Raw genomic sequence first — 13,114 nt, 5'->3', positions numbered from 1 at the left:
CACTCGACTACCACAAACGATGCGATTAGATTCCAATTCTTTTCTCCCGGTTGTTACGACGATAAAACAAGAATGTTCGGAGACGAAACCACTTAAAACCCCCCTTTACAAAAAAGAAGTGAACGTAATTAAAATCTGCCTGAGCAAGTTGATGGCAGTATTTTAAGATATCAGATTCTATTCTCTAGATCAAGTTGATACCGTAGGTGATGATAAAAATGATTACTATAATATTTTCATATTAACACGTTTTTAATCAAAATCTTCGCCTTTAATATAATACTCAAACAAATTGCATAAACAATAATAAATATTTAAAGAAAATTAAACTTAGCTATTGAATCGTAACTTTACACTCGTATGAGATTTATGTATGTACCTTTTTTAATAGTTTCAAAACCATTTTCTTTAAATCGCATTTTATTTAGCGTTATTGTTATTTCAATAATTATTCATACTTTTACACACCTTAAAAGAAAACGTTTTGAATTTTGGGGAGGGGAAATAATAAAAAACAAAAATTAAACAATTCACTTTTTAAGAATAAATTTATTACAAAATAATTTATTTACAGATGGTATTTATAAAATTCTTACAAGTTGGTCGTGTTCTCTTTTGTTAGCCAGTCTTTAGGAAATCGTTATAAGGATTAGTTTATTTTGTTGCTAGAAAGTGCGATGACCGTGTGGATGGTATAAACTATAAGAAAAACAAGGTTATTAATATCCTGATAGTTGAGAAATATCCTGAAGTATGGTGTAGTATTTTGATATTGCGGAATGAATATGATATATTTTCTCAGGGGACATAGTATTTAATAATATCGAATTATTGTAACATTTTAATTGGCTTTTTGATGAGGTAATTTAACCTGTAAGAAGTTTTTTTTTATTCTTGACGGAGAAACATGAACTAGGACGTGCAGACTGCAACACGCAAACGTTATACCGTGACCCTGGCGGAGTTCGGTCAAAAGGCTGGTAATAACATGCAGCCATGTATATTTATGTTGCTCGAGTAGTAATGTATTGTATTTTTGGTGCGTTGATTCATAACTAGAGATATATCGGTGAGTCACGCAATATCACCAATTAGCAGTTATTACTATGTGTTGTGCGCGAATTAGTCGGGACTATGGTTATTGTCGATTATGTTTGTGGAAATAGTTTTTACGGATTCGATAGTCGTAAAACGAAGGCATATGGCGGTATCTGTGTCGGCGGGCGGCTGTTGTAGTTTTCCTGGAACGAAATGTGTCGTGGCGGGGATACGTGACCGACTGGTATGACGTTGAGTGCCAATGGGAGAACGGGAGATAGCAGTGGCACGCCGCCTCTCTTTCCCCTCTTCGCCCTCTCCTCTGCCGGTTGCACATTCTTGTATAGTGAATCAATCGTCTCCGGCATGAATGAACGAATGAATGAACCACCACCGGCAGGCTTACGATGATGACGCCGTCCGTGATGATAATGCTGAGTGCGAGAAAGGAGTCAGTATTCACATGTCGTTGGTCGTGGACGGATCGTCGGATGTTTGACGTTAACGTTGAGGTGATGAAGAACAACTCTTTATCATGTCGTCTGAATGTGCCGTTAGTACTACCACCGTGCAGCAGCCCCCTTTTAATCCAGAACAACCAATTAATAATGTGCCGCCTGCGGACGAAAATTGGCAATCAGGCCGGATACCGTACTGGCTACCTCCAGGTTTGTTGCGTTTAATTTCTTTACAGTGTATGAAGGTTCAGTTTTTGCGTGGTTTTATCGTAATCATGGTGTTTTTTAAGTTTAAAAATTGTGAAGTATTTTACAACAGAATATATATTTATATGTATTTTTTTACTTTTAGTTATACTGTAATGAAATTGTGTGCTAGTGTTATTTAGTGCTCTTAGAGAGGTGTTGGTGCATTTATTGTAAGTGATTATTTCTTAAAATATTACAGTCTCCCTTTTCTTTTCAGTTTATTGGGAAAATATCCCTGGAATAGTCAATTTGTGCTAAATATTAACCCTTTTCCAATAGTTATCTTTTAATATTGGTTTTTAGTTTTAGGAATTTATTTTTATATGTATGTCGTCACCCCTTTTTTCAATTGTTTTGCGTATTATATTCTTTACCTGATGACAACTTCTTTCGACATTTTTCTGTATAATTGATGTTTGAAGTTGATTTTTAAGAATAGGTCAATCGGGTTATTGCGTATTTTTCAGTTCTAATTCCGTTTATATAAACTCGCTTTAATTTGTATATATATATTAATAGAAAAGGCCTTGCCGGTAGTAATTTATTTAAAATACATTTTATTTATCTTGTAGGTTCTGGGTGCTTGTGCTTTGGGGAAAAAAAAGGAAGTTATATTAGAAATCCAATTTAGTGTGTTAAACATTTGCATCAGGTCGTCTTCACCGTACCCTTTGGTGATATTTGCATCTTGTATTTATATCGGTTGTTTTTTATCGAGAATTATTTGTTTACGCGCGGCTTGCGATAGGATATTTATTATTATTAATAAAGGGTGAGAGAGAGAGTGAGTGACAGACCAGTGGCCGGTCGCCAACGGAATTAGGCGGGGGATTCCGCGGGACGTCACCGAAATGACGTCATCTCCTGCAACATCCATGACGTAATTTGGCTTACCTCACTCTGGTTTAAATTCTTGGAATAACTGGCCGTCTGTAATCCCCCTCCTTAGATTTCCAATGCTTGTATCCGGTTGCACGTTTCGTATCGCTATGAGTCATTCGTTGTTTTGCAAGGTCGTCATCTTTTTTATTTTTTCCACGTTAAGCGAACAGGGAAGCCAACCCTTAACCCCTTGATATGTTTAGTTATCTGAAGAAAACAATGTACACAAATGATATTTGTATTTTGTTTTAAGTCCTATATATTTATTTGTTTTTTACGTAATATTTCAATTTATCATCTACACTATTATAGGGGTTGGTAAAATCAAATTTTATTTTTTGCATCCATCCCCTCAATACGATGATAAATTATTAAATCACTTATAATAAGTCCTTTCGTTAATATTGTTTAATGATAATGTAAGGTATAATATTAATGTTAATATAATTTAAACAATGATTGAACCCTCTCTATTCATAGCACCCTTTATTTCCAAACTTTGGTAGAGAATAAAAACGACCTTTGTAATCTCTGTTGTTTGGGATCGATTATAAATCTTGATGCTAGAACTATTATAAAGGAGGTTAGATTGTTGAAAAATTCTTCTGACTTTTATAGCCATAAATAATTTATGTGATTGTAAATAATAACCTACCCTCTCCTATAAGTATAAGGAATATAATTGCTAGATTATAAGATAGTTGAGGATTGTACTAATTTTAGATATTTTTTTTTAATAATTTAATAAATAAAACATTTTTTTAAAGTTTAGTAGGTTGTAAGCATTTTTTTTTTGCAGGAACAGGATTAAATTTTTAAGCTTTGTAAATATCAGGAAAATTCAGCAATGTTATGTATCTCTGACTTCTTCTCTAAAGAAAATATTTTACCTTAAAACTTTTAAGGTAATTATTTAGTTGAGATGCCTTACCCCAAAATCACAAAGAATATCAAATTCATTCATTTTATGATGTATATTGGGTGTCGGAAAATTAGTCAAAATTTACATAGTGATACAAATAACACAATGAAAATCGGAAAAAATTCTTCTATCATAGTGAAACATTATATTTAAAGATATAAACATGAAAATAAATTAGAAATTATTATTCTGAATCAGATTGTGATGATATTTCTGCAGAATCATCACATACACGATTTTCCGAATCATTGTGTCTTTCTTATAATTCGCCATAAATGGTGAAATTGTTTTTATAATCACAATACTTCCTTTTAAATAAAAATTCAGTCATAGGTCCGTGGAAATGGTGTTTGGAATTTCCATAACGCGGTAGATTGCTTCTTACTTCCCTCCATTGACATTCTTTGTTTGCGTATGTGCCCCCCAGTGTCCAGATCTATAAAATTGTATGTATGATTCACAGTTAAGTGTTGGGAAGCCTCCTGTTTGTAAACAATCATAAGATTTCCAACAGTAATAATTGTAGTACCTGGGTGCACATGGTCCTTTGTAATTTGGAGCAAAGTTTCCTTATCACATGTTGATACTGGTATTTTGTGTCTTGTATTCCACCAAATATCCAATTTCCATTTATAATTCTGCCACGATTATATTTCCATTTACCATTTTGGCTTCATCGATTTCTACAACTTTGCCTACTCCGACCTTTTTCGAATTAGTACACAAATATTCAAAACAAATTTACCAAAAATAATTGCTTCAATCTACCACAGTACTAGATGATAAGCTCACTACACTATTTTGCTGAGGTGGCGTTATTACACACCACATTATGGAGAAATGTAAAATAACAGGTAATTCTAACCTAGCGGTGGTTAACCATATGTCAGCATATTATGAAATGGCTACGTTACACTGTTTGCTTTCATATTTCTTATGTTTATTACATACACAAAGGCGTTTTCTACAATGGAAAATGTGTCACGAAAAAATTACACGATGGACATTGTGTTTTGGCAAAATGCCATGATTGTAAAAAAATTGCCTCACATTATCAACAGACTGAGATAACTCAATAACTCTAGCAAATGTAAATTCACAATTTTTACATACAAATTTCAGGTTCAGTAGATTTTTTTTCATCCATTTGTAGTTCACTCTATTTACTTACTGAACATTGTATATTCTATAAAGAAAACTTAGACGTCATGTTGAGAATAATGTAATGTAATAAGTTATTAATAATAAAAGTAGTGTAGCGAGTAAGAAAGCATTATCAAGCAATATTTAAATATCTACTTTTCCGACTCTTCATTTCCATCATAAAATAAATTGCAAAAGATTTTACAATGATTTGATATGTTTTTTGTGCTTTCGGGGTGAGGCACCACAATGAAATAATTACCACTTTTAAAATTTAAAAAAGATGTTTTGTTCAAAAACAGTATTGTTATGTATTATTTTTGAAACTTTCATGTAAACAATTCTATAGCTCAGGTTCATAAGTATAAAAAGTTTTAATTTTTTTTTCCGCCTTGAAGCGATAAATTACAGAAACATCAGGAAATTTAAGCAATAAACTGCCAGCTTTTTTGATTGTTTAACGCATCTTCCATGTATTGTAATTCTGGTTGAAGCAACAGCTGTCTTCCCCACCTTTCTCACCAGTAGGTGTTTATATTGCATGAGACTGAATCAATCTCTCAAATTTTTTGTCAGCACCTTTTTTATAACATGGTAATTTCAAATCTAAGGAGCATTTCCCTATCTCCCCTACTGTGCACATTTGCCAGTTAAACTAATGTATTTATTTAACCTGAAACATTATGTTAAAAAAGGAACCCTTTCTCTCCACTCTTACTTCTAAAAAATTATAGTTATTAGAATTTGAAATAACATGGTTTTGCTGGTATATTTTAATAAAATAAGTGATATCTACCTTACCAGCAAATAATAGATCTTTGAGATCCTTGAGATCTTTCGGTTTTTTCAAACCATCATCAGGATTAAAATATTGTAATTAAGTCAAAAGTTATGTCATCTGAATACGAAACTCCTGATGATTGTTTGAAATAATCGAAAGATCTCGAGGACTTAGTCTTATTTGCTGGTAATCTGGATATATCACTTATTTTTTTAAAAAATTAGTAAAATCATTTTTTTAAATGCAATTGTGTTTCAATTTCAGTTGCATAAAATTATTTTTAAATTATCTTTACAAAGTTTAAAACCTTAGATAGTTAGTTTACCTGTAATGTGTTGCTGAAACTGTACAACGATCACCAACATCTCGTAACTACTGAGGAAGTTATGGAATAGGGATACAGTTTTCCTTTTAAATTCAGTTAATCATAACTTTGTATAAAATGTTATGTTATTATGTTGTTTAAAATAAGGCAAAATTTGTGGATGTAGTAACATATTTTCTTATTGAATATGTAATTTTAAAATGTCACTCTAAAAACTAAGAAAATTTATTGAGAGGTAACCACGTTTGCTGAGAATTTCTATTTGAAATCATTTGAATTTGTAATTGTAAGTTCAGTGAACATTGTAATAATTATTTTTCAGTTACATATTTACTTGTATAAAGATATTACTTCCATGAAAGGGATAAATGGGTGTAAAAGAGTCTCATTAATCTGTGATGCAGAGCATGGATTAATTCATGATGTAAACAGACAAACATGTTCCATAGAAAAACCTCTGCTGTATTATGTTGTTTGCATCTTCCAGAAAAATTGTATGATCACATTCTAATAAAAATTTTCTTTTTTGTTAAAAGCTCAACAATGAGATCAACATTGTATTATTGCCACATAATATATTGTTTTTACATTTGTAAATAATAGTGTAATGCAATTTTAAATGAGTTATTTTTATTTGCCAAGATTTAAGCAGATACTGTTGTTCACTACAACAGTATGTTATTTGTGTCAGGTGGGAATAATTTAATCTGTAATAGTGAAAAAAACTTAGAACAACATAAAAGTTTATGAAGTATACAAAGGATGCTGTTTTTATATATGACAATTACAATAACAATAAGATCATGAGCTGCTATGGCTAAATCCTGTATAAAAGTGTGATTTTTGTTGAACTTTACTACTCTAGGGCATAAGTATTCACAAATAAAAAGAGGTACTTTGGTGACACAACAATAATTCTGTGTTCTGATATCACTTTTGATTTAATACAACTTCTTTTAAATTATATTTAAACATGTTTATATCTAACAAATCATTTTGGAGTAATTATGAATTAACATTACATTACAGCGTGAATGAGTTATTTATACTGGTAAATTATGACTCAGGAGTTCTTTATTAGGTTGAACGAATGGAATTCTCTTTATTCACTTTGTTAAACTGTACTGAATTAAGAGAACAGTCTAGTAATTACTATGTTCACCCATTTTAATTTGTTATTAGTCCAAATAAAATGAGGTTTTACTCAAAATTCTTGTTAGTGTTTCTGTTTATATTCAATTTTTTTTAGTCTTGAAAAACTTGATCTCCTTATTGATAGCTGAAGGTTAAGAACTCTGTGCTGGGTTGGCTGGCATTAGGTAGGACAGTTGCATTGAAACTTTGTAAAGCCAAGCTTGATTTAATAAATTCCTCTATGAGTGCATAGAAATTTTATTCTTCCAGTATAAATTGTGGTACATATAAGGATTAAAACAATATAATTCAGTATGTCTCATTGCTAGCCAATAATTTAAAGTAATTTTGGTGCAACTACAGCATGTCAGAAAAAGTAAGTACATAAAATGATAATAAACTTTCTTAAAAGAATAATACTTAATAATTATAAGCCCATAAAAATTGTGTAAATACATGTAATAATACAAGTATTATTTATAGGGTAAAGGATCTTTAACAGAACATCATGTTAGAGAAAGAGATCTTTTTGTTTATAGATAGCTAAAGATAGTCAGAAAATATTTTTCTCTATTTAATCGCCACTATATACCTATACTATACTATACTATACATAGAAATGATTCTTAACTGGAAAAACTCTTTTGTACATTATCTCCATATAAATTCATAAACAGTGTGTATCTAATAATAATTCACTCCTTGTTTAGGCAAGGGTGAATAAAAACCCATTTTATTTGATTAATAATGAATGAAAATGGGTGAACATAGTAAATACATGCACTGTTCTCATTACAGTCAGTTGAACTGAAAGTGAATAAAAACAATTCCATTCATTCAACTTAATAATGAATGCCTTAGTCATAATTTACTAGTTTAGGTGACTCAATTTCTTATATACAGAGACCGACCACAATGACTTCATGGTCTATGTGTGATCACCAGAAACATTGAGTTGTTAAAGTGCATGTAGCTGAACTCACTATATTTGCATAAAGAATTGCATGGTATCCAAATAAAATAAATAATTATGAATGCAGTGTTTAATTATGTTTTCTTGTAAAAAGTATGATTCTGTCATATATTATACAACATAAGTACAACTGGCATACTTGTATGTCACATGTCCATGAAACTTAGCTATGAAATTTCTTTTAATGTTAATAAAATATGTCATCGTTGTAAAAATTTCCAGTAAATTAAATACATGGAAACTGCAGAAAATAATAGTTTCATCTTTGTGAAACTCATCCGCTTTGTTGCAACAATTTATATGAAAACGGTGTGAAATAACAGAAGGATTATTGAAATGATGTTAGTGAAGATGTCAAATCTGTATAAGTTTTTGAACCAGAGATGACTGCTATAAAGTGGCTATTTAGAATATTAACTCTGTGAAGATTTTTCATTGTCAATAAACCATGATTTTCAGTTTTCAGAGAAATGTCAGAATAATCCTATTATTTACTGAAGCTAAAAGAAACAATACAGATCAATTAAAATTTCTGGGTTGTGAGATTTAAGAGAACTGTTCGGTTATAAGTCCTTTAGTACTTTATTATACTATTATGTTTTGTCGTTATTTTATAAGTTCAGGTCTACAGTTTGTTAGGTGCCATGGTTGGAAATCTGTGTGTTTTAAGAGGGGCTTTTATGGTAGTTATTTGTTACAGAATACTAAATCGAGTTAATAAGTATAATATACCTAAGTGTGCGTGATCAACGTAACCTCTTTGCTCTTTTATTTCAAAAATAACATTTTTGAAGTAAACGTAAAACTAAACTTGTCATGAGAAAATTAACTTAGTTTGGCGCTATTTATTTTGATTTTAAAGTTACCGTAATGGCCGGAGGGTAGCGGTCGTACTGTATAGTCACGCTAAGTTGCTGTTAGTGCTAGCTTCTTACGCACGAGAGCAGCATTGTAGAATTGTGTGATTGATCGCTTTGCCTAACCTCAAAAAATTGAGAGATAAAAATTAAAGATAGCGTGATTTTACTACAGTTTGTTTTAATTCATTTTTACTACATAAAATTATAATATATTTTTAGGTGTTAAATCTTTTTTAAAATTATATAGATAATATCTAGAAAAATATTAATAGCTTCTATTTAATAATCGTTGGTAGGTTTTCATTCATAGACTTAATACAATTTAATATTCTACATTTTATTTTAGCGTGCAATATTTGTTGCAGTCTATAGCTTTAACGGTAATTTTCTATTCTGTTTTCGCGGTATAGTTTATCTTACACACTTGCACAGTTAGTAAGTGAACCCGTAGGAGGAAGTTAATTTGCTGAATAAATAGTTTTAGGCATTTTAATACATGTTAATTTAATTTGCCTCGGGCTTTATTTCGAATTTTTAACAACTTATCTTATTTAATTATAGTTAATAAACACAAAAAACCGCCTACCGAGAATTGAATTCGACGCGTTCAAGCATTTTCGGAATTAAATTTCATCTGCAGGAACTTTCATATTCGTCCTATTTATAACATTAATTTAAACTTCACATGTAAAATTTTAAGAAAATCGTGATATTTGCTTGAAACAGCAGTTCGTCATATCTTTTAAAATTATGTCAGCGTAAACGTCCGGTCAATTTGGTGGTCTCAACTGTTGTGTATCACCAGATTGAACAGGACGTTTACGTTGACATAATTTTAAAACATATGACGAACAACTGTTATGTTTTAAGCAAATATCACGATTTTCTTATAATTTTACATGTGAAGTTTTATTAAATGTTATAAATAGGACGAATATGAGACTTCCTAAAGATGGAATTTGATTCCGAAAGCGCTTGAACGCGTCGAATTCAATTGTGTTGGTAAGCGGTTTTTTCTATTAACTATATAATATATATTTACTATAAAATGATATTCTTATATCAACGGGCTTAACAAAATTATCATCTTATTTAATAAACAGCATTTCACTGTACGACATTTTAAAAGGCTTATAATTTTTCTTCTTCTGACCTTGCCGTCGTTTATCTGTCACAAAGACATTTGAAGAATTTCTTCAATTCCATGGTTGACACCTGCAGGTTTCTTCTCTACGTGTAAGCTGTGTTTTGGTTTTTACCAGTTCTGCTTTTATATTCTTTTCTTTGTAATTTTGTTATAGAATACAGAATTCTTCTAGGGTATCATATACTCCTAACTTGTAAAAATTTACTATTAACCTTTTTTTTTATTTAGTTACCCGAGTTGGCATTCTGGAGTACTTTCAAATTCAGTTTCTCTGATTAAAAATTCGTTCTTTCCATTAATTTTTCACCGGAATCGTGGGAATTTACATTGCTGGAAGGAGTAACATAAGAATTTAATTGTTACTGTTCCTTTTTAGGAGTTATAGATGGAAAAGTTATAGGTGCTAAACACGTGGGCTCGTAGTTAGAGAGAATTTCAAGATACAGAATAGTATTAAAGAGTTTTTTTTCATTCTGTTTTTTTGGTAGTAAAATTAATAATGATTGGTTGAGGAAATGCCCATCTAAAAAGGATCAAACGCAGGCTTTAACTTACAGGCTAGAAGAGTTCGTTATCTTGCAGATTGGTGTAGGTTATGCATTAGAATTAAATTAACGTTTTTCTCTTTCTAAATTCTGTGTTTGGTACGGATAAATTTATTCCGATTGAAACCTAGTCGTGCTTTTTGATAATGACTAATACCAGAAAATGGTCTATCATACGTATATGACGATAGACCATCCATTGACTTCTTGTAAATAAATTTTTATTATAATAACCGAAGTTTATTATAATAAGTTTTTAATTCCTGTAAGGTTTTTTAATTGCAGTCCATCACGTCCGTTAATTTTTAGTGACCTTTTTGCTGTTAAAAAGAAGTAATGTTGGGATATAGGAGATTATTCCTTGGATGGATTTCGAGTTAATTTGGATTTACAAATTTAAATAGTACCACCAGTTTCGTATGATTTTAATCGGAATGCTCTACCGGTTAATCAATTTTTACGTTGGACCTTTTATTATGATAAATGGCATATTTGTCTTCTGTTGAACTGAATATCTCTCGCCTACCCTACTAGTGAGACTGTGCGCTGGATGCAATAGTTTTTCGGTTTGGCTAAAAAGCAAACAGGAAAAACTGCATAAGCTATCTGGCACGGAGACGCTTGTTTGTTATTCATGAACATCTTTGGGTATCGAACGCCAATAAGCGTCCTCGTGTCAGATTGCGTACTACCAGTGTTATGAATTTTTGTTTTTTAGATTTAGCGATGAAAATTTTAACTTTTAATATAAAAGTTATAAATAAATATATTAAATTTTAATCTTTGGTTTTAAGAGAATGTTTTAAGTTGTTTGTGTCACCTTCATCATAAAGGTTTTGCTCTTGTATACTGATTTCCATTACCTGATAAATCTATTTGGAGTGTATTATGCGTAATTTACTGACAGCTTTCGCCCATGTGTTCAAGTAAGAACATGGCAAGTAAGTAAGTAAGTTGAAACATGTATTTTCCAGTTAAAAAAAGTCATCACAATTTCTTACAAATTTTCTATTAAATCCAAATAACTTAAAATTTAGTATTATTAAGCTGAAATTTACATCAGAAGACCACTGTTGTTTAGTAAAATTCACAAAATGATTACTAAATAAATCACTTTACAAATATCCAGTACAAAAATTGTAGGCTTATTTAATGAGAATAATGCTTTTCTTTCTGTTAACGATTTAAAAAAATAAAATTGATGAAATCCGCTTCCTTATCCATAATTAAGGGATGTTAAACAATTTTCGCAGTTATTAAACGTTCCCAATATTAGTTTTCCTGAAAGATTAACGGTTTGAACAGTTGCTAAATTTTACTGTTTTCCCAGGAAAATATTGTATGACGCGATGTTTTTACAGATTATTTTAGTATTTTTGTTCATAAATTCAAATAATAGCACTATATTTACACTTCCGTCCGTATCTCACTTTAGCTTTGCTTGCGTAAAATTTTATAGGCTCTTTTTGTTTTATATAATTTTAATATCTTGCGAAATACTGGTTATTTGTAATGTAATGTTCTGTAATTTTTAAACTGTAAAATGTCATTTTTACTTTTATGGAAAATAAAATTTCTAAATGTCTAAAATTATTTTTTACATAACGTGACATTTAATTCCGTTCTCGTTACATTTACTCTCGTTTCTTTATTATAGTCGTAATTAAATTTAGTGATTTTTTAGGGTGTAAAGTTTCTGATGATGATGTGTCTGCTTTTCCGGACCTAACTTAATGCAATTTAAAGCGGCGAGACCAAGACAACGACTGTTGTGACTTAACAGTTGTCGGCGTAGCCGGGAGGTTACATGTAGTTCGTGTATCGCATGAGTACATCGATTGCCGAACGGTGGCGCACCTGGTGGCTAGACGGAAAAGAACTTAAACGCTCGTGTCGGGTAAAATCGGCCGACTGGCTTACGGTGAGCGTTAGTGCGATGTCATGTTAGACAGTTACATAACGTTGTCGGAATGTGATTGTGACGTGACTTGAGGCGACTGGTGTAGTGAGTGTGAGCGGCGGCGGTGGAAGTGTAACTACTAGAGCATTAGTCGGAAAGTCATACGAGTGGGGTGGTCGTGACAGGTCTAGGCCCCGTGGAACCCAGGTGGTCCTTCCTATCGTGATATGCCTTGGAGGTAACAGATGTTTTGTTAGCTAGAAGTCAATAGAGATGCCTATTGAAGATGTATCGAAGCAGAGTCTTCCGTGGAGATATGTCTCCGTCAGGTATGTCGTTCAATATTGTTACATCGTAAAATTAGAAAAGATAAGAAAATAAATCACAAAGGATGTATTGATGTTTCCTATATTAATTGCAAAAAATATATTTACCGTTAAAATGTGTTATTCGTTCGCCTTTGAATTTTCGAACACAGTTTATACATATTTTGTTGTGTTTTGATGGTTCGTTAAAGCTTAACCAATCAATTAACATTAATCAGCGAAAAGTTTTGCGCGAATGTACATGTTAATTCTTTTTCAAAATATAATTTTAGGTTGCTGGTATTGCATGGCCTTGGTCGAGTGAATATATGCATGCGTGGTCCTCTTCTTTACTTATCTAAGAAATGTCGATATCATGCAATTGTGACGCGTTTAGTTGACCTAGTTACAGTTCAGCTGATAAGAAATAGTAGTGGTGGTGGGAGTCGGTA

General features: G+C 31.4%; 1 protein-coding gene across 5 annotated transcripts in view; it reads left to right on the top strand.

Annotated features, from left to right (window-relative positions):
- Positions 1–13,114, top strand: part of Pur-alpha (Purine-rich binding protein-alpha) — an 84,349-nt gene that overhangs the window by 28,613 nt on the left and 42,622 nt on the right. Inside the window, exon 1 of one of the 5 annotated variants that reach the window (XM_075372819.1) lies at positions 1,377–1,706. The exons of 3 other annotated variants lie outside the window; for them this stretch is intronic. In XM_075372819.1, the coding sequence (XP_075228934.1) occupies positions 1,574–1,706 (133 nt within the window). In that variant the 5' untranslated portion in view covers positions 1,377–1,573. Of the gene's footprint in view, positions 1–1,376; positions 1,707–12,366; positions 12,687–13,114 lie in introns of those variants that run through there. One more of the 5 variants, XM_075372821.1, reaches the window with a different exon arrangement.

Source organism: Lycorma delicatula, chromosome 8 (assembly GCF_047948215.1).
Source record: "Lycorma delicatula isolate Av1 chromosome 8, ASM4794821v1, whole genome shotgun sequence".
In the NCBI taxonomy this organism is placed as follows: Eukaryota; Metazoa; Arthropoda; class Insecta; order Hemiptera; family Fulgoridae; genus Lycorma; species Lycorma delicatula.
The sequence above is the reverse complement of the archived record's forward strand: the minus strand, read 5'-3'. Positions and strand labels throughout refer to the sequence as shown.